Source organism: Felis catus, chromosome C1 (genome assembly GCF_018350175.1).
Source record: "Felis catus isolate Fca126 chromosome C1, F.catus_Fca126_mat1.0, whole genome shotgun sequence".
NCBI classification, from domain to species: domain Eukaryota; kingdom Metazoa; phylum Chordata; class Mammalia; order Carnivora; family Felidae; genus Felis; species Felis catus.
In genome coordinates, this window is record NC_058375.1 from 27,762,502 (window position 1) to 27,787,394 (window position 24,893).

The 24,893-nt window shown below is 55.1% G+C and overlaps 1 protein-coding gene across 4 annotated transcripts; it reads left to right on the forward strand.

Annotated features, from left to right (window-relative positions):
* On the forward strand, positions 1-24,525 carry MAP7D1 (MAP7 domain containing 1). Of its 4 annotated transcripts, XM_045035549.1 has the most exons (18): positions 3-349; positions 14,863-15,213; positions 15,414-15,482; positions 16,567-16,730; positions 17,456-17,570; positions 19,012-19,122; positions 20,273-20,395; positions 20,492-20,658; positions 20,761-20,903; positions 21,451-21,779; positions 22,065-22,242; positions 22,330-22,468; positions 22,606-22,710; positions 22,983-23,036; positions 23,209-23,251; positions 23,354-23,444; positions 23,566-23,759; positions 23,928-24,525. In XM_045035549.1, the coding sequence occupies exons 1-18, from the start codon at positions 304-306 to the stop codon at positions 23,936-23,938; spliced, it is 2,433 nt and encodes an 810-aa protein (XP_044891484.1). In that variant the 5' UTR covers positions 3-303; the 3' UTR covers positions 23,939-24,525. The 4 variants fall into 4 exon arrangements, with proteins under 4 accessions (XP_044891483.1, XP_044891485.1, XP_044891484.1 ...); XM_045035548.1 differs by having other exon boundaries at positions 1-349; positions 20,273-20,658; XM_045035551.1 differs by lacking the exon at positions 19,012-19,122.
* Positions 24,526-24,893: the final 368 nt, after the last annotated feature.

Below are 24,893 nucleotides of genomic sequence, written 5' to 3' on the forward strand. Positions count from 1 at the left end.
GCCAGCGGGGAGGCCAGGCCCAGCCCCGGCGGTACAATAGGGTTGGGCCGCGGCCGGGACTGGGCCGGCGCCGGGCAGGGAGAGGGATCGCTGCCGGATCCGACAGCCACTGGGCGCCCGGCGACTCCGAGCCTCGCAGGCCACCAGCCGAGCCAGCCCCGACCTTCCCCGGAGCGCCCCCGCCTCCGAGTCTTGCCCGCCGGGCCGGGCCGGGCGTGATGCACCGCGGGACCCCTGTCCTGGCCGCTGGCCGCCGCCGCCGCCGCCGCTGAGACCCCCAAGACCCCCAGTGACGCCACAGCCATGGAGAGCGGCTCACATGCAGAGCCGGGTGCGGGCGCACCCCCAGGTATGCCGGGATCCACGCACCGGAGAGATGGGGGGAGGTCGCGGGGCCTCGGGAAGGCCGAGGAGAAGGCCAACCCGCTGGGCGGAGACCCCTCCCCCGCCGCGCCCTCTGACCACTTGGAAGTTTAAAAATAAAGGCTGCAGCGGCGGCGGCTCGGGGCCACCGACGCATCCTCTGACAGCTGCCCCCTCCCCCACTCTGGGCGCTGGGACGCACTGGGCGGCGGGCTCCGCGAGGACCCCGCGCCCGAGTTGCTGGAGAGACCCTTCTGCCCCGACCCAGTGCCACCTCGGTTTCTCCTCCTGCACCCCCTCCCCGACCCACCCCAGGCCCTGATGATCCTTTTCAATTGAGCTGGGACGTCTATCCCCCACTTCATCCCAGGTGGGGAAGTGTGACCCCAGCCTGAATGTGTGTGTTGGGGGTCCAGATTCTCAGGCCTGGAGCCCTGCATACCGAAACTTAGGCCCTGGCGCCCCGCGACGCCCAGGCCCTGGCCCAGACCTCGCCCCCACCCCATCCCTCCAGCTGCCGCGCAAAGGGCCTGTTGCTGCTGCGGGCCGGCCGGGAGTGGAGGGGAGGGCAGGGGGAGGTCTCTAGCTGCGGCTGCCAAGTAACCCGCCGGATAAAGACGAGGGGGAGGGGGAGGCGGCATTGTTTGGGGCGAGGGCGGGAGCTGGGAGGTGGGCCGCCTCCTCTGCAGCCTGGCCTACTCCGGAGCCCACCCAGCCCGATTTGGGGAGGAAGGGGACAGAAGTAAATCTGCGTATCCGGCCACCCTCCTTCCTACCCTCTTTAGGCCTGAGTCTCTCTCGAGAATGAGGTGAAGGCTCAAGGCCGCACTCCCGGGACCTGCCACATCATTCCTCACTCAGCCTGAGGCTCTGGATGCCTACCCCCGCCCCCCTACACACACTCCAGGCCCCAGACCATCAAAGCTACCCTCCCCTCCCCTCACCCCACCAACCACCAGTGCCCTGGACTTCTGCAAATCCCATTCGGATCTGGGAGCAGCTGATGAGGGGGTGGGGACAGGTTTCTGGTTGGGCCTGGTGTCGGAGGGAGGGATTTCTCTTTCTCTTTCTTCCTGGAAGGGGAGGGAAGAACATGATTACTGAGGACCCAAGTTCCGTTCCCACTGACTCAGGGGGGAGGCGGCCCCAACCTCACACCTCCATAGAGTCCTAGAGCCTAATCCCTGCCACCTCCCTGACCCCTGCGGCGTAGGCCCAGCATGAAACAGTGTCTGTGGGTGCGGAGAGCCCAAGAGGAGGCGGCACAGCTTGGCTGTGGGTGGGCTCCTCCCCATGCCAGCGTGGGTGCTTCCAGGGGACCGTGTGGGTGTGGGAGCTGGAAGGCGCAGGTGGGGGAGGGGGCTATCAGACTGTTGTGGTCGAGGAAGTTTGTAGCCTGTGCTGGAACAGTGGCACTTGGGTCAGTCTTGTCTCTCCTGAGCCTGAGAGGGGACACCCAGGGAGTCCTAGACTGGATCCATTTCATCTGCTTATTGGCTGTCTGCATCAGAGGGGCGCAGGCACTGATGTGTACATTGGGGCCTGAATGGGCCTGATTACTGGGCTGCAGATGAGGGCCTGAGTGAGTGTCTAGTTTAGAATCAGGGCACTTGGGTGGGATGCCAGGACTGAATATGAGGGCATGGAGGGGGACATGCTTGGCTATACCGCCAGGCCTGAGGGGGCCTGCATGCAGGGTCCTGGGTTGGGAAGACTCTTCTATACACAGGACCTAGACAGAGTCACAGGAGAACCTAGATCAGGCTGGTGGCTGATCCCTACACACAGAGAAGGTGAAGGTGACAGGAACCCCCTATAAGCCAAGGGCACTAAAGGTGGTGCCCGTGGCACGTACCCTGTCAAGTTTGAGGCATGGGGCTGCGACACTGAATGGCACATGGCACGATCCCAGCCATCTTTGAGTGCCCTTTGCACCCTGAGCATTACTAGGAGGCAACATGGAGTAGGGGACAGGTGCGGACTGGAGCAAGTGACTTGCCTCCTCCAGCCACAGTTTATGCCCCTGGAAAATGGAGGTCATGTTATCAAACCTTGTGGGGTTAATGTGAGGGTTAGAGATGATGTACTAAAGGAACCTGGCACAGAGACGCCCGCAATACAGTATTATTACCATTATTGTGGTTATGCTCATCAGAACTGGTGCCAACAGGGAGGTACAAAATATGGGGGAGGTGAGGACAGGAATTGGGAGCTGGTTTGCTTAAGAATGTAGACTCTGGAATCAAACAGTTTAAGTTTCCCCTTCATTACTTACTGCTGTGCGGCCTCAGGTAAGTTGCTTAACCCGAGTCTTAAATTTTCCCATCTATAAAATGAGAATAGCGCCAGAAATTATCTCATGGAGATATTGGGATCATTAAATCAGATGAACATATGACACACTTAGCCCTGGCACATAGTTAGTGCTCAATAAACTCTAACTGTTTGTTTCTTTTGTTTATTGTCTTTAATTCCTTTGGAGGCCTGAGGAGGAGGTGTGATTAATTAGAATTTCAGGAGGTCAGTATGGGACAGAGGGCCAGGGAGAGGGGAGTTCTAGATACACACGAGCCAGGGTGTATCGGGGGGACAGAGGGTCCCTGTGCTTGAGGTAGGGCCGTGGAAGCAGGAGAGAGACCCAGGAGGTGCGTGCAGACAGTCATCTAGCACAACATAGTGATGCCTGCCATGTGCTGGCTATGCAGATGGCAGAGAAGTGAATCAGACAGAGTCACTAGCCTCTGGGAGCTCCTGACCCAGTGACGGAAGGCGATGTGTTCACTGTAGGGGAACCCAGGTATAAGGGTGATACAATGGTCAGTGGGCTCTACTTGTGGAAGGCTTCACAGAGGAGGAGGCATTTGAAGTGGACCTAAAAGGATGAGTAGAAGTTAGCGAGACTGACACAACAAGCTGTCTCTACATATAGCAGCCAGCCTAGCTGGTGCCTCTCACTGACAGCTTCGTCCCTGCTTGGGCCACTGGGCCCAGTAAATGAGGCCTCTAATGAGCCCCTGATGTGCAGTCACGCATATGCAAACGAGGAGGAAGGGGCATCAGGCCAGTTTACTCCCTCTTTCCCTCAGGATGGGCATCAGCTGTTGGTGGGGCAGGGCCGAGGGAGGGGGAATGAGCTGAAAGCAGGGCCCTGACTGGAGTGGCGGCACTTGAGAGCGGCCAGGGCAGGTCTCGGGTCTACCAAGGCTGGAAGTTAGGCCGCAAGCAGCAGGGAGCCATGTCCTTGGTTCCCCACTGGGCCTTGGGACAAGTGAGGGAGCCAAGGAGCCAGGCCCAGATAATGCAGCTTTGTTGGCTGTGGTAGCGCTGCCTGGCACCCCGGGGCACAGCCTTCAGCATCTCCTCCACCACCCCTCAGCTGCAGCTCTGCCCTGAGGGGAGCAGAGAGCACCGTAGGGGGTAGATAGCGTGGTATTGCTACCTCCATCAGTGCTCCTCACCAATAGGAGGAGATTCAGGCTCTTACGAGGGATAAGTCCAACTTATCTCCAGCCTCCTATTTATTAAGGGCCTTCTCTGTGCCAGGCATGATGCTTTGCCTGTCATGTGCATTGTCTCATTTGATCCTCAAAACAATCCTTGGGTAGGGCCTGATGTTATCCTCCTTTTACAGATGAGGATCAGAGAGGAAAGTCACTTGCCTAAAGTCCCACAGCTAGGAACTGACAGAGGCAGGATTTGAACCCAGGTCCATCTGGCTCTAAAGCCTCTGCACCAAACCTCAAGACTGAACTACCGTGGCTGAGCCAGCCAGTGATAGAGTCTGACATGCTTCCCTTGCATGACTGATCTTGGCATCTTGGCATCTTGGTCTTAGGGACCCCATGATCCATTCTCTGGTAGGCATAGTAGAGCCAGCAGAGCCCTGGGTCCCCTGTGCATCTTGCCCGGTTGGAGTCTGAGTAAGTCAGCTCAGAAGGAGGCCCTGGACCCAGGCAGTGGGGACAGTGCAGCCAGCAGGCCATCCCCAGGCCCCTGCCCTGAGCATGTAGGCCCCAGCCCGGGCAGCCCTGCTGAGGCTGAGGGAGGACCCGTGGTGGGGCCTGAGCTGCGGGATGGGGTCATTTCCTGCCGCCTAAAATAACAGGAAGTGGGTGCTCCTGATTGGAGGCTGGGAACAATGGCCGCCAACCAGGCCAGAGAGCTCCTTCAGATCTGCGGTCTCAGTTGTGATCCCGGCTTTATCATCCACAGAGGCCCAAGGCCTGGCCCCAGTGCCCTGCCGCTAAGGGCCTGTGGCCCAGGTCCTGAGGACTGCTGGAGCAGGCTGCCCCGCTCTCTGAGCTGGCTCAGCTCTACACTGGCCGGGAGTAATGCTGCCCCCTAAGGGTCCCCTCTGTCCCAGCCCGGCAATTAGGCAGAGTTTGTCCTTCCTGCCTTCCCCTGCCCCATCCTCCCAGATCAGATCTTTCCAGGAGGGGAAACCCAGGGGGCTGTACCCCTTTGAGTGAAGGTACAGACTGTCATGCCGATTCGGGCCCAAATCCCAGCTTTGCTACTCACCAGCTGTGTGATTTAAGCAAGTGTCTTAATCTCTCTGAATCTATTTCTTCATTTGTCAAATGGGGTAATAACATCTGCTTCGTAGGATTGTGGTAAAGAAGAAAGGGACTGATGCGTTTAAAGAGTTTAGCTGTGCCTGACACAGCATTAGCTATTGCTGGTGTTGACAGGACTTTCCCCTGGCCCGGGTAAAGGAGTGCCCAGAAGGGGCAGGGCAGAAGCGACCTGGAATGGGGCTGTATACGTGTGCCGGGAACACTGTGTCTCTGAGTGCTGTGTGGGTCTCTGAGGCTTCATCTGTGCCTCAGAGGGATGCCTGGCTCCGTGTGTGTGTCTGTGTGTCTGTCGAGTTCCAAATCCCACTAGGTCTGACTCCTGTGTATATAGGAGGGAGAGAGAGAGAAGGGAGAAAAGAATGTGTTCTGTCTCTCACCATTGTTCAGGCTCCGTTCACTTTGTCTGAGTCTCTCTCTCTCTCTCTCTCTCTCTCTCTCTCTCTCTGTGGTATGTATTCTGTCTCTATGGGTCTTTGCCCCTCTGTTGGCCTTGCCATCTTCATTTGTCTGCCACCCGAGGAGCTGCTGTGAGAGCCGGAAGGCTCTGGCTACAGGTGCCCATCTCTGTCTTGCTTCCTCTCTCTGCCTCCCCATGCTCCCCACCCAGGGGTGCTGTCCATGCACCCCCGTCTGCTAGCTCTCCTCTGGGCACTCCTTTGCCCTGGCCCCTGGAGGAAGGCCACTCTCCCCCCATCTCCTGCCCAGGTGCCTCACTTCCTGCCTCCTGGTGGCCAGCCTGGGCAGGAGCCTGCCTTATCCTGCATTCCTGCCCTCTGAGCTCAGTGCCTACTTGCCGCACCTGCACCCTTCACCATCTTGGGGGGAACCTCCCTGGGGGAACCACCGAATCACTTCCTTCTTCAGGGAACAGGCAGGAACCTCAAGGAGGGGTGATGTGACGCCTACCAGAAACACTGTGACATAAGGGTTCTGTCATCAGATAGCCTTGGGTTCAAATCCTACCTCTGATGCTGACATGAGTAATTCACTGAACTTGTCTGAGTAAGTTTTCTCACCTGTGAAAGGGGGGCCATCCATAGAACTTTCCTTTTAGAGCTGTCATAAGGATGAAATGAGATGAGGGAAAGTATCTGGCGTACGGTAGAGCTTCAGTACCTTAGCTTGTTTCCCTTCCTGGGCTTAGTTGCCGGCAGGGCGCACACAGGGCTCCGGTATGAGCAGGACCTTTAGGGTTCAGAGAGGCGAGGCTTTGGAGCAGCTTGGGGGTTTGACTCTGTGCTGGCTAGGTGGCTTTCCACAGTACCCCCATCCCGTCCATGCGTTTATCCATCCGTGTGTTCATTAAACAGACACAGAACCCCTGCTCTGTGCCGGCAGGTCCTATGTGAGGCCCTGGGCTGGAAGAAGGCGTATGACCCAGTCCCTTCTCTCCCTGATCTCCCAGGCTGGCAGGGACAGGGGCAGCAGGCAAAAAGAAGAGCCAGACTGAGTTATCAGCGTTGTGAGAGGAATATTTGGCCCAGCAGCAGTTGTTGGTATGAAGGAGGGAAGGACCAGAGGAAAGGGACTGCCAGCTCCCAGAGGGTGGAGATGGGGCGTAAGCAGGCACCCCGAGACATGGGACACACCCTCTGAGAGACTTGGCCCGGATCTTTCTGCAGACCCCACGTGCGGTCCCTCTTGGGCTCTTGAGAAGATAAGACTTTCTGTGACCCTGTGATCAGCTCCTACACCTTTGCCCTGCTGGTGCTCTTTGTGCCAAGAAATAAATACAAACTATCTGTCTCTTATCCAGTTCTTAGCAAATACTTCTAGTAAATATCAGCAAAGCAAAATAAAACTAACAGTAGCTAAAACCTCACAATTTGACCCAGGCCAAAAATAAAGTGCGATGGCCGAAGGATCACGTTTGATGAGTGAAAGTGGCAATAATCAGAAATCGGTTTAACCATACCGTATAGATAACCTACCAAATAATTTATTTGGCTTACTATGATTTGTTCTGGGTAACCCTGTCCCAGTGGCATTTCGTCAGTGTTGGCATACTTCTGAGGAAAATATTTGTATTTGGGGTCAATAGTCCACCAGGTCAAAAGAAGAGATCCAAATGTCCTGTTTGCCTCTCGAGAAGTCTTTCTTAAATTTTTTTTTTAATGCGTATTTATTTTCGAGAGAGAAACAGAGAGACAGAGCACAAGAGGGGCAGAAGGAGAGGGAGACACAGAATCCGAAGCAGCTCCAGGCTCTGAGCTGTCAGCACAGAGCCTGACGTGGGGCTCAAACTCAGGAACCATGAGATCATGGCCTGAGCTGAAGTCGGACGCTTAACCGACTGAGCCACCCAGGCGCCCCTCTTGAGAAGTCTTTCTTGTTGAGCTGCGGGAGTCAAACGCTCATTATTATTTTTAACTTCTACCTGAGTGCCTCGTCCGGGAAGCTGCCCAAATGCAACTGAGATGGCGTTGTTTTGCTTCCCTTCAAGTGTTTATCCCTTTGCAATAAACTGCCACGTGGATTTACTCCTTTTCTGTTTGTTTTTGTTTCTTGTGTGTTTTTTTTTGTTTGTTTTGTTTTTTGTTATTGTTGTTGTTTTGGCTCCTGAACAGGTACTCCTTTATTTATTTATTTATTTATTTTTAATTATTGGCCTCCTTTTTTTTTTTTTTTAATGTAATTAATTTACTTTAAGTAATCTCTACACCAAACGTGGAGCTCAAACTCACAACCCTGAGATCAGGAGCTGCATGCTCTTCCGACTGGGCTAGCCAGGCGCCCTGGATTTACTCTTTATTAGAGTAAAAATCTCCTTCTTTTGCACTGCGTTAGGCCAGGGTGGCTTTCTGGTATGGCATTTTATTCTCGTTCAGCAGCATCTCATGACTGTGTCTCCTTGTACTTGGCACTCTGGTGGCTGTTACTGGTGCGGCAGTGAGCAAACCAGACATGGCCTAGCCCTTGTCGGGCTTCCTCCCAGTCTAAGGGGAGGCTGACAATAACAAGAGAGGCCCACAAAGAAGTTTGAAGTTGTATTAGTCACAGTGCTCCAAACAAGAGGCACACGAAGCCATGAAGGAATTTGTCCTGGTCAGAGAAGCCAGGGAAGGCTTCCCTGAGGAAATGGTGTCTGAGCTGAGATCTGGAGGCCAAATGAGGTTTAACCAAGAAAAGGTCAGGGGCTCCTGGGTGGCTCAGTCGGTTAAACGTGCAACTTCGGCTCAGGTCATGATCTCATGGTTCGTGAGTTCGAGCCCCGTGTCAGGCTCTGTGCTGACAGCTCAGAGCCTGGAGCCTGTCTCCCTCCTCCCCTCCCCTCCCTGACTCATGCTCCATCTCTCTCTCTCTCTCTCTCTCAAAAATAAATAAAACACTTAAAAAAATAAGTGTAGAAAGAGCATATGCAAAGTCCCTGTGGCAGGAGGGAGTATGAATGGTTACCAGAATCAGAAGGTGAGTGTCGGAGGAGCACAGAAAGCAAGTGGGGAACATGCAGAAGAGATTTAAGAGGTGCGGGAGATGGGGACAGGGACTTCAGACTATGCCACACTTGTAGTTTGCACTCAAGAATTCTGTTTTTATCTTTAGAGCAATGAGAAGCCACTGGGAGGTTTCGGGTGTCTAAAAGTACCGTGATCAGATTCACATTTGGAAACAATTACTCTGGCTGCTCAGTAGAGAGCAGAGTGAAAACGGGTGGTGGGGAGAGCAGTGGGAAGACGTTGTAGTCATCCAGGTAAGAGAGATGCTGATATCAGCCACGGTGGAGTCTGTTGATTATTTCATTCAACAGATAGTTGTGGAGCACCTATGTGCCGGCCCTGTTGGTCTTAGGGCTAGAACAGCTAACAAAACAGACACACACGTGTGCCCTCATGGAGGTTATCTTCTAGAGATGGGAGACAGTGTTACAATGGTGTTAATACTTGAGAGAAAAATAGTGTTGGGAAGAAAATGTACCATTGGAGAGGGGAAGGAGACTTCTATTGCAGTTTGTAATTTTTTTTTTAATTTTTTTTTTCAACGTTTTTTATTTATTTTTGGGACAGAGAGAGACAGAGCATGAACGGGGGAGGGGCATCGAGAGAGAGGGAGACACAGAATCGGAAACAGGCTCCGAGCCATCAGCCCAGAGCCTGATGCCATCAGCCCAGAGCCTGACGCAGGGCTCGAACTCACGGACCGCAAGATCGTGACCTGGCTGAAGTCGGACGCTTAACCAACTGCGCCACCCAGGCGCCCCTGCAGTTTGTAATTTTAAATAGGGTCAGGGAGCGTGTAAGTGAGAAGTGACATTGAAGTAAGGGCATGAAGGAGAGGAGGGAGTGAGACACGCTGAATCTGGGGGCAGAGAATTCTCAGCAGAGAGCACAGCAAGTGCATAGCCCTGCAGCAGGGGAGTGCCTGGAACAGTGGCTGGAATAGACTGAGCAGGGGGCAGGGAGAGGAGGAGGAGATGGATGGGCCCAAGAGGTAATGGGCCGGAGAGGGGAATCCTGACATTCTCAGAGGTCGTTGTAAGGCCTTTGTTTTTTCCTCCCCACGAGATGAGGTGTCTTTGGAGGATTTTGACAAATCCTCCAAATCCTTAGAGCAAGGGATTGACTTGCTCTAACTTAAAAAAAATTTTTTTTTAATGTGCATTTATGTCTGAGGGAGAGAGAGAGATAGCATGTACGCATGCATGTGTGTAGGGGGTAAGGGGCAGAGAGGGAGACAGAGGATCTGAAGTGGGCTCTGTACTGACAGCAGAGAGCCCGATGCAGAGCTCAAACTCAGGAACCCACAAGATCGCGACCTGAGCTGAAGTCAGACGCTTAACTAACTGAGCCACCCAGGCGCCCCTGATCTAACTTATTTTTAAACGGAATCACTCTGCTGCTGTGTTGAGAAAAGATGAAAGGGGAACAAAGAATGGCAGTAGGGAGTCTTTATTTATTTAATTTTATTTTTAAGATTTTATTTTTTAGGGGCGCCTGGGTGGCTCAGTCGGTTGGGCGTCCGACTTCGGCTCAGGTCACGATCTCGTGGTCCGTGAGTTCGAGCCCCGCGTCGGGCTCTGTGCTGACAGCTCAGAGCCTGGAGCCTGTTTCAGATTCTGTGTCTCCCTCTCTCTCTGACCTTCCCCCATTCATGCTCTGTCTCTCTCTGTCTCAAAAATGAATAAACGTTAAAAAAAATTTTTTTTGAAAAGATTTTATTTTTTAAATCAATCTCTCCACCCAACATGGGGCTTGAACTTACAACCCTGAGATCAAGTTGCAAGCCCTGCCGCTGAGCCAGACAGGCACCCCAGCAGGGAGTCTTTATAGGGGATGACAGGGGCTGAACCAAGATGATAGAAGTGGAGATGGTGAGAAGTGATTGGATTCAGAACATACTTTGCACACAGAGCCAGAAAGATTTACTGAGAGATTAGATGTGGGATGTGAGATAAGAAAAGACTCTACAATGACTCCCAAGATTTTTGGTCTGACAGACTGGGAGGATGGCGTTGCCCTTGGCTGAGATGGGGAAAACGGGGAGGAGCAGGGTTCTGGGGGGAAGATCGGGAGCTCAGGTGGGAATGTGTTAAAGCCGAGGTATCTGTAAGACATGCAGGGGTGTCAAATAGGGAGTTGTATGAGCGAAACTGGAACTCAAGGGAGAGGTCTGGGCTGGAGATACAAACTCGGTTGTCATCAGCAGAGCAATGGTATTTAAAGCCATGAGTCTGGATGAGGTCACCAAGGGAGTACATGCAGATGGAAAAGAGATGAACTCCTCCACTGAGCCCCGGGGCACCGGGCGCTAAGAGGTTAGGCAATTAAAGACGGATCTGCAAAAGGGACTGAGGAGTCAATGGCTAGCAAGGTAGAAGGAACGCCAGGAAGAGTGTGTTGTCTCCACAGCCCGGTGCAGAAAGTGTTCAAGGAGCAGCGAGGGATTGTCTGTGTCAAATGCAGCCCACAGGTTAGCAAACCGAGGACTGAGAAACGGCTGCTGCTTTCACAGTGTGGAGGTCATTGGTGGCCTCGAGAAGAGCAGTGTCATGGAGCAGCAGGGGTGAAGGCCTGACCCAAGCAGACTCTTGTAGCAGAGATTTGGGAGAAGTGGACAGGGTCTTCTGGGCAGGTGCCGTTTCTTGAGCCCCTGCCAGGTGCCCGAGATGATGTACCCACTCGCTGTTGGAACCAACATCTCGGTGGGGAAACTGCAGCTCAGACAGGCTCAGGGCTTGCCCCAGGTCCCACAGCAGAGCTGGGATTTCCCACCCAGGCCTATTTGACTCTGAAGCCTAGGATCTTTCTACTCCACTGCATCTGACGCTTGAGGGCCGGTCCTCCCAGGCCTCATCCCTCCACCTCCTCCCAAGCTGCACCCGGCTACTCAGGACCTAGTTGGAGATTCACTGTCTTGCCTGGTGGGTGTGATTTGCCTAGGTGTAGACAAACATCCACCCACCAGTTTTCCTTGCAACACCCATAGCACGCACAGATGCTAGAAGAATGACAGTAAACAGGCCTCACCCTCAGCCTTCAAGCTGAGTACTTCACACACCTAAGCTTTTTGGCTCCAGATGGCCCTGGGTTCAAATCCCGCCTCTGCCACACACTATTTTTCTTTTTTATTTTATTTTATTTTATTTTATTTTATTTTTTCAATTTACATCCAAATTAGCATATAGTACAACAACGATTTCAGGAGTAGATTCCTTAATGCCCCTTACCCATTTAGCCCATCCCCCCTCCCCCACCCCTCTAGTAACCCTCTGTTTGTTCTCCATATTTGAGTCTCTTATGTTTGGTCCCCCTCCCTGTTTTTACATTATTTTTGCTTCCCTTCCCTTATGTTCATCTGTTTTGTCTCTTAAAGTCCTCATATGAGTGAAGTCATATGATTTTTGTCTTTCTCTGACTGACTAATTTCACTTAGCATCCAGTTCCATCCACATAGTTGCAAATGGCAAGATTTCATTCTTTTTGATTGCCGAGTGATACTCCATTGTATATATATATACCACATCTTCTTTATCCATTCATCCATCGATGGACATTTGGGCTCTTTCTATACTTTGGCTATTGTGGATAGTGCTGCTATAAACATGGGGGTGCATGTGCCCCTTCGAAACAGCACACCTGTATCCCTTGGATAAATGCCTAGTAGTGCAATTGCTGGGTCGTAGGGTAGTTCTATTTTTAATTTTTTGAGGAACCTCCATCCTGTTTTCCAGAGTGGCTGCACGAGCTTGCATTCCCATGCCACATGCTATTTCTATGACCCTGGGCAAATCACTTGGTGGGGTAAGCTTTGACTGTCTCATCTGTATAACGGGGGTAAGAATCTCTACCTCTCAGAGCTCATATAAGGATGCAGGATAGGGATGCAGAGGGCTAGCTTAGTCCCTGGGATGCAGTAAGCACTGAGTGATAGCTGCTAATTTTCTTGCCCACTGGGGTTGGAAAGGAGTTTGTGGGTGGCTGGGAAGTAGACTAATGGTGGCCAGGCAGCCTTCCGAAGCTGGTGTGGGGAAAGCTGGGTGGGCCGTCACGGGGCCTAGAGGCTGGCAGACTTTTATGGGCCCTTAGGGACACAGGGCCTCTGCCGGGGCTCTCGCCTGAGCCTAGGAAGCTACAAGGGAAGGAATGAGGGGAAAACTGTGATCCTCAGATTTGGTCGCATAACACATACTACTTCGTACTGCCTTAAACAGAGACAGGAGGCTGTGATTGCTGAGAGCACGGACCCTGGTGACAGGTGCCGGGTTCAAGTCCAGACTCCTTCACTTACCAGCTGAGTGACCTCAAATTGCTTTGCTTTTTCCCATCCGTAAAAAAGATATTTATAGTGTCTCCTGCCTAAGTATTTTCAGTAAGGACTAAAACGAGTATCTGTAAACTGCTTTGAATATAGGAAGCTCTTAAAATATACGTAACTGTTAAAAGGTTATCGTTAGCACTAAAATCACAATCTTGCGAGGTAGGTACTATCCCCACAGGAACTGTGGCACAGAGAGGGTGTGTAACTAGCCCAAGGTCACACAGTTAATGGGGAAGCCAGAATTCACATTCAGATAGTCTGCCTTCAGAGCTCACATTCAGTCACTGGATACCTGTCTCCCTGGAAAAGGTACCCACAGTCCCAAACGTGACTCCTTGGGAGTGTCCTCTCCCTACACACACATTGTCACCCACAGAGATGGGGAGTTTGCCACCTCCCGAGAGGGCCAGATTTCCCAGAGGAGAGCACTTAGTCTGGTAGTTTGCTCTGGTAAGAGCGAAAAATGCTTCCTTAGACTCACCTTCCCGTGCTCCCTGCTCTCTAAGCCCAGGTTCAGTGGCTGTATCCCTTTGTTCCCTTCAGCGCTCAGAGGGTAGCAGCAGATGTCAACAGGACTTTTTGCAGAGCTTTAGGTGACCCACAGGGAAAGGGCAGGAAGTGTTTGCTGGCACGTGAATCATGCCAGGTGCTTCACTGATATCCCTACTAGCTTGGGCTCATTATCCCCATTTCACAGATAGGAAAACAAGAGACTTAAAGAGGTTGAGTGGCTTCCCCAAGGTTACCTGCTGGGGAAGCATGCCCTCCTTTCCTGTGTTGGGGTGGTAAGATCAGAATTGGGCCTTCATCTGACTGATTCCAAAACCTGTCTCTCAACTCTCCATAACATGCATGTGCTCACATGTGTGCATATCCACGTACGTACCAAATCATGTGGCTTCCTTACTTGGCACTGTGCTGTCTTTTGCAGGGATCTTGAAATATTATTGTCTCAAAAAAATTTTTATTTTAATGTTAATTTATTTATTTTTTTTTTAATTTTTTTTTCAACGTTTATTTATTTTTGGGACAGAGAGAGACAGAGCATGAACGGGGGAGGGGCAGAGAGAGAGGGAGACACAGAATCGGAAACAGGCTCCAGGCTCCGAGCCATCAGCCCAGAGCCCGACGCGGGGCTCGAACTCACGGACCGCGAGATCGTGACCTGGCTGAAGTCAGATGCTTAACCGACTGCGCCACCCAGGCGCCCCGAATGTTAATTTATTTTTGAAAGAAAGAAACACACACAGCATGAGCAGGGGAGGGGCAGAGAGAGAGAGAGAGAGAGAGAGAGAGAGAGAGACACAGAATCTGAAGTAGGCTCCAGGCTCTGAGCTGTCAGCACAGAACCCGAAGCGGGGCTCAAACTCACGGATTGCAAGATCATGACCTGAGCTGAAGTCAGACGCTCAACCGACTGAGCCGCCCTGAAATATTATTATCTTAAAAGAAGAAATCTATGTGTGTTTGGGAAAGGAAAAAAAGATTACAAAGTGAAAGTAGCTGGTTGCCCCGCCCCCACATTGGGGCTTTAGCAACATGGCCTCCCACTTGTGCCCAGACTCATGGCCTTCCTCTTGGCCAGTCCCCTGTGCCCAGCACTGGCACTTCTGTGTACCAGGCCTTGGGTTGGGCACCATGACCCCAAAGTGAAGCAGAAAGAGGCGGGAGGCAGATGTGACCATTTGGTGCACCAACAAGTGCTACCAACTTTCTCTTAGTTTTTCCAGTACACCCTGCTCCCTCCTGCTCCTTTGCAAATACTCTTTTCTTTGCCAGAACCCTCTCCCCTTTGCTTTGCCAACTCCAGGTCACCCTTTAGCTCTTGGCTTGGTTGTTACTTCTTCAGGAAGCCCCCTAAATGCAGGTTAACCATCTCTGCTGGGTTACCCTCCGACATAGTACTTACTTATTCTATGCTGTAATTGCCTAGCTATTTATCTGTCTACCTGCTAGAAGGTAGGTTCCACGGAGGCAGGGACCATGGCTGTTTTCTCAGCACGATATCATTAGTATCTGGACCAGGGCCTGGTACACAGAAGGAACTCAATAAACATGTTGCGTGAATGAATGAGGAGTCACTTGGACGAGGGAGAGAGCTCCGTGTTGGACTGAGGGCACGGCTGTGCTATCTCACTCTCTCTCTTCTCTTGTGTTGGTCTTCCAGCTGTGGCAGCCAGGACCCCCCCAGAGCCAAGACCTTCTCCTGAAGGTGACCCCTCCCCACCGCCGCCACCACCACCGATGTCAACCCTGGTCCCTGACACTCCCCCAGACACCCCACCTGCCATGAAGAATGCCGCTAGCTCTAAGCAGCTCCCACTGGAACCAGAGAGCCCCACAGGGCCAGTGGGGCCTAGATCAGCCCCCCAGCAGGAAGAATCCCCTTTCTCAGAAGGGAAGAGCAGGGGACCCACCCCACCAGCCACAGGCCCCCGGGATTCCAGACCTCCTCGAAGGAGCAGCCAGCCATCCCCGACGGCGGTGCAAGCCTCTGACAGCCCTCCCACCAAGCAAGGTATGTATGATGTGCCCAGTCCTGGGCCCAACTCCTTGGCTCGGGCTTCCAGGCACGGATGATGCCACTGGACGGAATCTCCTGGGCCCAGGAGGAGATGGGGAACAAGATGGGGATGAGGCCTGGGGGAGGGCCCTGAGGCTGACTCCCCATTTCGGAGGAGCCTCTGACCTAAGTCTGTTCTCATTCCCTTGTCTAAGATGTAAAGAAGGCAGGAGAGAGACACAAGCTGGCAAAGGAGCGGCGAGAAGAACGCGCCAAGTACCTGGGTGAGTGTTGGGGAAGCGTCATCATCCCCACCATCCTCCCCATCAGCCTCTTATCCACAGCGCTAACACTTCTGAATGCTTCATTACGGGCACTGTGCTAAGAGCAGTACGTGCATTATCTCATTATCTCAATGGGTCTCTCGACCCTTCCTGAGGATGGGAAAACAGAGGCTCAGAGAGGTGAAATCATTTTCCTCAGCTGCACGACTAGTAGAATACCTGATATTCAGACCCAGAAGCCTGACCTCACCCTCAATCCCGTGCTCTTTTTTTTTTTTAATTTATTCATTTTGAGAGGTGGGGGAAGGGGCAGAGAGAGAGGGAGAGAAAGAATCCGAAGGAGGCTCCATGTGGTAGGCATAGAGCCCTACATGGGGCTTGATCTCACGACTGTGAGATCATGTGACCTGAGCTGGAATTAAGAGTTGGAAGCTTAGGGGAGCCTGGGTGGCTCAGTCGGTTGGGCAACCGACTTCGGCTCAGGTCATGATCTCGCGGTCTGTGAGTTCGAGCCCCGCGTCGGGCTCTGTGCTGACAGCTCAGAGCCTGGAGCCTGTTTCAGATTCTGTGTCTTCCTCTCTCTCTGACCTTCCCCCATTGATGCTCTGTCTCTCTCTGTCTCTAAAATGAATAAACGTTAAAAAAAAAAAAAAAAAAAAGAGTTGGAAGCTTAACCAACCGAGCCACCCAGGCCGCCCTCAGTCCCGTGCTCTTAATCACAATTCATGAAAATATGTCCAGCAGCTCCAAAGGCAGACAGGCCCTAAGGAACTCATTTCTCCTTTAGCACTGAGAGACCGTGAGGCCAATGGGGGAGAAAGAGACCTTCCATCAGGGAAATCTTGCTTCTGAGACCTGAGCCTGCCTTCAGAAAGCCCTTCAGTTTGGTGGGGGGGGGGGGGGGGGGGGGGAGCCTGGGGGCAGAGGCATCTCCCCTCCCAAGCAGGCAGGAGAAAGACCCACCCGGGGACACAGTAACCGGGAAGGCCACCCAGTTGGAGGAGACAGGCTTGGCCTGACTGCAGCAGAACCTCAAACCCCCCCCCCCCCCCCCCCCCCCCCCCCCGGGGCTCCTTTCCCACAGCGGCCAAGAAAGCAGTGTGGCTGGAGAAGGAGGAGAAGGCCAAGGCGTTGCGGGAGAAGCAGCTCCAGGAGCGCCGCCGGAGGCTGGAGGAGCAGAGGCTCAAAGCCGAGCAACGCCGCGCGGCCCTCGAGGAGCGGCAGCGGCAGAAGCTGGAGAAAAACAAGGTGCGTGCGTGCTGACTTCTGGCCGGGCACGCATGGCCTGTGTGCACGTGTGTGTGTGTCCACACATCCGTGTTCATGCCTCTGTGTCATCCGTGCCCACACGGTAATGTCTGTGTTCGTATCTGCCGTCATGTCCCTGAGCGCACGATCTGGGCACCCGTGCGGCCGCAGACGCGCTTGGTTCTGTGCATGCTGGGGTGGGCACCTGTAACCGTATGCTGTCAGTGCGAGTGTCTGTGTGTGTGTCCCGTGTGTGCGTGTATGCAGAGGCGTGTCTATGTGAGTGTGCACTGGACATGAGGAGCGCCCTGGCTTGTGCACTGGTGAGGAAAGGAAGGAAAAGGTGGCCCGGTCTTGCCAGGGGACCCTCAGGCTAATGGGAAAACATAGTCCCAAGGTCAGGACCCTCAGTGCCAGGGGGGACACGGCCCTCCCTGGGAGCCCCAGGGCAGGGGAAGTCCCATCCCATCCTCAGAGAAACAGCTCATACATCCAGGAAATGACTCAAGAACAGTGAAAAGCTCCCCAAGAACAAGTTGGAAGGGATCTGTTACAAATGGCCTTTAATCATAGCAAGCATTCAGTAACCTTGGTTACCTGCAATGAGTCAGGGAAAACTTCTTGGGTGGGGGAGGCTTTGTCACAGGCGAGAGAAGGGGCCTTTCTCCCAGGTATGATGGATGATTCTGAGCCCAGACCTCTCTCCTCTCCCCTCTCCCCACCAGGAGCGCTACGAAGCAGCCATCCAGAGGTCAGTGAAGAAGACATGGGCCGAAATCCGGCAGCAGCGCTGGTCCTGGGCAGGAGCCCTGCACCACAGCTCCCCAGGACATAAGACCAGTGAGTGGGCTGGAGGGCCTAGTGAGTGGGTGGGTGGGGCTGGGGCCTGACGAGTGGGGACAGGGACCAGCGTTGGTGCCAGGGGCTGGCAGCACCCTGCAGCAGGTATGCCTTGCTTCACACGACCTGTGTCTTCTCGAATGAACTTGTAAACCAAATTGTCCCTTCCCGAGGACTTCTGCTATCAAGTCAGAGGTGAATTCTCTTCAGTTGGTTTGCTCTTCAAACCTCTGTCACTTTAGATTAGCCTTCTTTGCTCCCATTATTACTATCGGTTGATGATACAGAAAAGAACACTCGAATGCCTTGCAGACACTGGGTATTTAAGAAAACTACCACCCCCTTGTGTACCTGTCTTGGGAGGCAGATTTGTGTTTCTGAGTTTTCTTCATGTCGGGCCATCAGGATTGGGGTCTCATTCTTTGCTGGCATGTATGTACCACCGTGTTTGAATGTCTTTATGTAACAGCAGAGTTCAGTATTTCCAGCTGTGGACCTTCTGGTGTATGTGCTCGTGGATATGTGTGTGTTGTATGTCAAAATATGCATCTGTTTGTTTGCCTTGGTGTCTTTTTGGCCTTGTGAACCTCAGTGAGGGCTCCCAAGTCAGACGGAACTGGGTTAGGATCCCAGCTCTGGCACTTGCGGTGTGACCTCTAACATCTCGATGTCACTTTCTTCGCCTGTAAGATGGGGATAACGATACTACTTGCCTCCGAGGTTGTAGGTAGATGTTTGGGAGGATCAAGTGAGGTAACATGTGTGTGGTGCCCAGCACAGTGCCTGGTACATGGTAAGCATCCAACAAACGTTAGCTGTTACGAATACCGTGATTCAGTTGCTTCGATGTGTTTGTGCCTGTGTGCATCTGGGTCCGACCCACTATCTGTCCGTGTTTGTGTTTCTGTATCTGTGCATGTCTGCACACACATGTGCATGTGGAAGTGTACCTTTCACTCTACACGCCCCTGCATGTCTTTGTCTTTGTGTGCCCGTGTGAACGTGTGGATTTGTGCGAGTGACTGTGACTCGGGGTTCTTCTGTTTAGGAATGTCTGCATTTGTCCCGGTACGTGGGTGTGGTAGCCATAGCGCCTTGGCAGGGCAGTGCCAGCAAGCGCCGACACCGGGTGGCTGTGGGGGAGGGGTTGCAGCGCCCAGCCCCAGGGAATGGCTTCCTGGCCAGGAAGGCTATAGTTTCTCTAGTTCTGCTCCGTCCCCTTCCTCTGTTCCTTCTCCATTGGCTCCCCCAATCCAGGTTGTCTCTGGTCACCTATCCCCCATCCCCTCCTCCCAGAGCCAAGTCCGCCTTCTCCTCCCCTTCCTAGCCTGCCCACTCTTCCCTCTCCCACCCTGCCCGCGGAGCATCCTGCATGGAAGGCCTCAGTGCCCCCCTGGCTCCTGTCCGGCCCGGCCCTAATGCCGTGTCTTTTCCCCTCCAGGTGGGAGCAGGTGCTCCGTGTCGGCAGTAAACCTGCCTAAACACGTGGACTCTATAATCAACAAGCGGCTCTCAAAGTCCTCTGCCACGCTCTGGAACTCCCCCAGTAGAAGTAAGAGAAGGCCCAGCCCTCCTCCCTCCAGAGCCCCTTGTAGCCCCCACCAAGCCTCTTCCAGAGCTCAGCAAGAACCCCAGATCCCAGGAGCCCTCACATACTCCAGGTCTCCATCCCCATTCTACCCCACCCAGGGCTCTGCACCCCTCAGGAGAGCCGGGTGTATGGGTCTGGACCCTGAGGACAGAGATGTGCCCTGCAGGGGAGGAGAACAGAGACAAAGAGCAGTGTCCCAGCAGACAGCAGGCCTGGCTGGGGCCTCAAGAGCAGGTGGAGGTGGGGGTGGGGGTGGTGTTGGGGGTAGGGGTGGAGAGTGGGAATGGGCAGGCAGCCTCATCTCCAACCACAGCCAGCTGGCCTAGGCCCGCCTTAGGCAGGTGGCCTTGCCCCCAAGTACCAGACTAGCCTGGGTGCTGTGTGTGCAGAGCGGGCCCCTTATTCTGGCTCTACCCTGGGGGGCCCAAACGACCCCGCCCTCTCTGCCTTCAGAGCCCTAGCCATGGCCTCAGCTGGCTCCAGAGTTGTGGGCAACTAGGGTGGCATGGCCCCTGTGTTCCTACCATGCCCTGGTGCTCACATGTGAAGGGGCCATGGTAGGAGTTATTTATAAGTTTCTCCAGCTTTTATTTGGTTGTTCTGTTGCCTAGCAACCAAATCAGCTGCTGTACCAACTCCACCTGACTGAGGCTTAAAAATAACCCAGCAGCTGAGGGGACAGAGCAGGGTGGCCCAGGCCAGCCAAGCCCCCTAGCAGTCTCTCTCTGGCATGGGACACCCCTCAGTCAGGAGCACAAGGACCCTCACTGTCCCCCATCCATGGAGCCATGCAACCCCAGCCAGCCCTCTGATAACAGGAGGTGCAGGGTGCTACAGTGGGACGCAGGAGTGGGCAGGGTCTGTCACCTAGGGAAAGTGGTAGAGGGGGCCCTCAAGCCATGCAGGGCATTGCCCTGGGAAGCATCTTGTTGCCTGGGTCTGCAGTGAAGGTCAGGCCCCAGGGCAGACAAATGTGGCTCCACCGGACTGGGGTGAGGGTCCTGGGGAAGCCTCTCCGCCTAGCAGGGGGATGGCACCTGACAGTTCCCTGCGCTTCTGCCTCCCTGCTGCGACCCCCAGCGGTAACCCGCTTCTGGCATTCTCCCTCTAGATCGCAGCCTGCAGCTCAGCGCGTGGGAGAGCAGCATCGTGGACCGTCTGATGACACCCACCCTCTCCTTCCTGGCACGGAGTCGCAGTGCGGTCACACTGCCCCGCAACGGCCGGGATCAGGGTAGGGGCAGCGGCCCTGGGAGAGCCCCCACGAGGGGCGGGACAGGGGCCAGATTCGCTCGTGGGCCGCGCCCCGACCGCACTCATCCCTCTGCAGCCGTGCCCGTGTGCCCGCGCTCGGCCTCCGCCAGCCCCCTCACGCCGCCGAGCAGCGCCCCCCGAAGCGTGCACCGCTGCGCCCCAGCTGGGGAGCGCGGGGAGCGCCGCAAGCCCAGCGCCGGGGGCAGCCCGGCCCAGGTCCGCCGCCGGCCTGAAGCCTCGCCGGTGAGTGGACGGCACGCAGGGGTGGGGCAGGGAGCCGGCCGGGCCGGGGGAGCGCGGCGCCGTCAACTTCTGCTCCCCGCTCTCCTTCCCCCTCCTTATCAGGTGCAGAAAAAGGAGAAGAAGGACAAGGAGCGGGAAAATGAGAAGGAGAAGAGTGCCCTGGCCCGGGAGCGCAGCCTCAAGAAGCGCCAGTCACTGCCTGCGTCTCCGCGCCCGCGCCTCTCTGCCGGCAACGCTGAGCTCAGGTGGGCGCGCACAGTGCTGCCTGCACATCACCAGGCCATCCATCCATCCATCCATCCATCCATCCATTCACAAATATTTGTTGGGCACCCACTCCTAAAGTGAAAATGAAAGCTCTTTGAGGGCAGATTTATTCTGTTTTGTACGAGTGTTTGGATGACTGAAGTACAGTAGCACCTAGAACAGTGCCTGGCATTTGGTAAGCAGTCAACAAATACCTGCTGAATGAATGAACTGGACCCGCCAGGTACTGTTCTGAGGGCTGAAGACACGTTGATGAGCCAAACCAGGGCTGGTTCTTGCTCTTTTCTATCTTCCTGGCTATTGGTGAGACAGACAGCAATCAAAGACTCACAAATGAGGATGTGATCACGAACTGGGATATGCTCTAAAAGGAAATAATCTGGTCCTGTGAGAGCATATAAGGTGGGCAGGGCTGAGCCAGCCCTGTGGGGAGAGGGGCATACTTCCCTGAGGAAATGACATGCTCAGAGGGTGTGTAAGTGTGTGGCTGCTGTGCTCAGGGCCTAACTTTTCCTTTTCTCTCAGTCCCAAAGGCAAGGCTCGGCCATCCTCTCCCTCCACATCCTGGCACAGGCCTGCCTCCCCCTGCCCCAGCCCAGGGCCAGGCCACGCTCTGCCCCCCAAACCACCGTCCCCTCGGGGCACCACTGCATCACCCAAGGGGCGGGTTCGGAGGAAGGACGAGGCAAAGGAGAGCCTCAGTTCGGCGGGCCCTGTGGACAAGAACCAGAACAAGGGCAAGACCGGTGACGAGAAGGAGCCAGCAGCCCCTGCCTCACCAGCTCCCTCACCTGTGCCCTCCCCCACCCCAGCCCAGCCCCAGAAGGAGCAGCCCACAGCCGACATCCCTGCAGGTGGGTTGCCAGGGGAGCCAACTTTGTCTGTGAGGCCGAGGTGGTCAGAGATATGGGCCCAGGGGTGCCTGGGGACTGGGTGTTGGCAGACAGGCAGAGGAGGCTCTTGCCCTCAGCAGGCCTAGGCCCAGAACACAGGCCAGAGAGGAGAACCACACCACTCTGAGTTGACGGCAGAAGTTGGGTGGGTGGGTCTCCCTGAGGTCCAGGAAGCAGGGGCATGCAGTGGTGATGGAGGTGCCTGAGCTGGTATGTGCTGACTCCTGGTCCTGGATCCCACTCCAGATGCTGCTGTCCCGACCTCGCCCCCAGCCCCTGCTCCACCAGCGACCCCTAGCAAACCCATGGCGGGCACCACAGACCGAGAAGAGGCCACTCGACTCCTGGCTGAGAAGCGGCGCCAAGCACGGGAGCAGCGGGAGCGCGAGGAACAGGAGCGGCGGCTGCAAGCAGAAAGGGACAAGTGAGGCAACCCATGGGGACTGAAGGGGCCCTTATGGAGGCTGTGAAAGAAGCGCAGGACGGAACCCGAGTTTCCTCTGTCCCCCAGGCGCATGCGAGAAGAGCAGCTGGCGCGGGAGGCCGAGGCTCGGGCCGAGAGGGAGGCGGAGGCCCGGAGGCGGGAGGAGCAGGAGGCCCGAGAGAAGGCGCAAGCAGAGCAGGAGGAGCAGGAACGGCTGCAGAAGCAGGTGCCCCCGCGGGCCGGCCGGCTGGCGGGCGGGCGGTGCGGGGCTGGGTGTGGGCGCCTCCTGGTGGCGGGCTGGGGGGCTGGCCCGGAGGGAAGGCTGGAGTCCAGCTGCTTAAAGCTCGCGGGAACCTTGGGCAGAAAGAAGAGGCTGAAGCTCGGTCCCGGGAAGAAGCGGAGCGGCAGCGTCTGGAGCGGGAAAAGCACTTCCAGCGGGAGGAGCAGGAGCGGCAAGAGCGCAAAAAGGTCTGCAGAGCCGTGCTGTGTGCTTATGTGGGCGGGGCCATGCTCTGTGCTGGGTTCTGGCTTCAGTTACTGGGATAGTGGAGGCTGGGGGAGTGGGCCCTGCCTTGGGCTCGTAAAGGGTAGACCAAGAAGCAGGTGGGGTGAGTTCTGGTTCCTTGCCTGGAAAGGACTGGTATGAGCTGGAAGGGCCCTGACAGGACGAGGGGCTGGCTGGTGGGAGGTTTAGGAATAGGGCAGCACTTGGGTCTAACTGATGTGGGGCGTCCCAACAGCGTCTGGAGGAGATCATGAAGAGGACTCGGAAGTCAGAAGCTGCTGAAACCAAGGTCAGGATTCCCCAAAGGCAGTGCTGGCAGCGGCGGAGGAGGGCGGTGGGTTTAGGAAAAGAGGTTGGGGGTGGGGCGCCCTCAGGGTCTGGGCCGGGAAAGCGAATTCAGCACCTCAGTCCCTTGGGGCCAGATATCCCTTGAGTCTGACTGCTCTTCCAATTCAAAGCAGAAGCTGGACAGAAAGGAGGCAAAAGCCAACAATTTCAGCCCAGGTAAATGCCCTGTTCCTCTCATCTCTGTCCCCTCGGCCACCCATCCTCAAACTTCCTGCTCTCCCCAGCCCCTAACTGATGGGCATTCCTTCCCTGTGATAGACCCTGTGAAAGCCGGGGAGGCTCGGCCCTCAGGGCTGCAGAAGGAGGCAGTGCAGAAAGAGGAGCTGGCCCCCCAGGAGCCTCAGTGGAGGTATCTGCTATGATCTGGATCCTGGGGGCCCTGGGCAGGGAGGCAGGATGACACTGGGGCTGTGGGGTGCCCGAGTGGTCCTGGGGTGGGAGGTGCCTGAGTGTTGGCCCTGCATCCACAGCCTGCCAAGCAAAGAGTCACCAGGATCCCTGGTGAACGGCCTGCAGCCTCTCCCTGCACACCAGGAGAATGGCTTCTCCCCTAAGGGGCCCTCTGGGGACAAGAGCCTGGGCCGAACGCCAGAGGCACTCCTGCCCTTCGCTGAGGCAGAAGCTTTCCTCAAGAAAGCTGTGGTACAGCCCCCACAGGTCACAGGTAGGGATCCCTGACTTTTCTCCCGGCAGCCTTCCTCAGACTCCCCAGCCCTGCCCTTTCTTCCAGCTCTGCCCCAGGCCCTCTCGCGCTCCTCCCTGAGGACCCCCAGACATCTGGGCTAGGAGGCCTGGTTTGCCTTGACTGTTTCCCCTCCTGCTTTTCCCTCAGAAGTCCTTTAAGGGGTCGCCTTGGATCCAGGCATAGCTATGAGGGCTCCTCTGCATCATCTACCAGGACGTCTGGAAGAGAAAGAGACAGAACAAAGCCGGAAGTGGCCTGGGCCCCTTGGGGTGGGTCCTCTGTTATTTTTAATCTGCACCTTATAGACTGATGTCTCTTTGGCTGGAGCCAGGCCCTGCCCCTCAGTGCATTCGTGTGCTCGCACGTGCGGACACCCCCCTCCCATACACACACATACACTCACAGCCTCTCTGGCCACCTCCCTTGGGGAAGGGCCGCCTGTAGTATTTGCCTTGGTTTGGTGGGGTACAGTGGATGTGAATACTGTAAATAGCTTGTGCTCAGACTCCTCTGCGTGGAGGGGGCGGGTGCAGGAGGCAGACCCTCCCAAGACTCCCTGGGGTGATCTTCCTCTCTCTATTTAACTGTAACTGAGGGGGAACCCAGGGCTGGGGCTGGGGGGGGCACCTTGGGCCACAGAATACTGGTTGCTTTAGGGGTACCCATGCCCCCTGCCCTCGCCTGGAATCAGTGTTATTGCATCTGATCAAACTTCTCCAGAAATAAAGTGAGAATAATTCTGCCAGTCCTGTCTATCCTTGGGGCTGGCGGTGGGTGGGAGCAGGTGCCTCCTGCATTCTCAGAACTTTAGGAGCCAGGGCCTGGCGATATCCACCCCTAGGTACCAGTCCTAGACCTCCTGCCTGTAGTCTCCATCTTGTCACGAATTCATCCACTTAACACATATGGTTCCAGGCAGTGGACTACATGCTAGGGATCCAGTACAGGAAAAGACGTAGCCTCTGTTCTCATGGAGTTTACAGATTAGCAGGTGAGTGTCACGGACACTGAGTTGCCTATGCAACATCCATTCCCATTGCCCGAACACAAATGATTTCGTTCAGGTGGCCATCTTCCTCCTGGATCCTCCCACCCCCCATCTCTGTGCTTCGT

Bases quoted from the DNA above. Each gene is read 5' to 3' on its own strand.
- MAP7D1 (XM_045035548.1), top strand. From the start codon at position 304: ATGGAGAGCGGCTCACATGCAGAGCCGGGTGCGGGCGCACCCCCAG. The intron at 17,571-19,011 runs GTGAGTGGGCTG...TTTCCCCTCCAG, and splicing joins CTCCCCAGGACATAAGACCA to GTGGGAGCAGGTGCTCCGTG. The intron at 21,780-22,064 runs GTGGGTTGCCAG...ATCCCACTCCAG, and splicing joins CACAGCCGACATCCCTGCAG to ATGCTGCTGTCCCGACCTCG.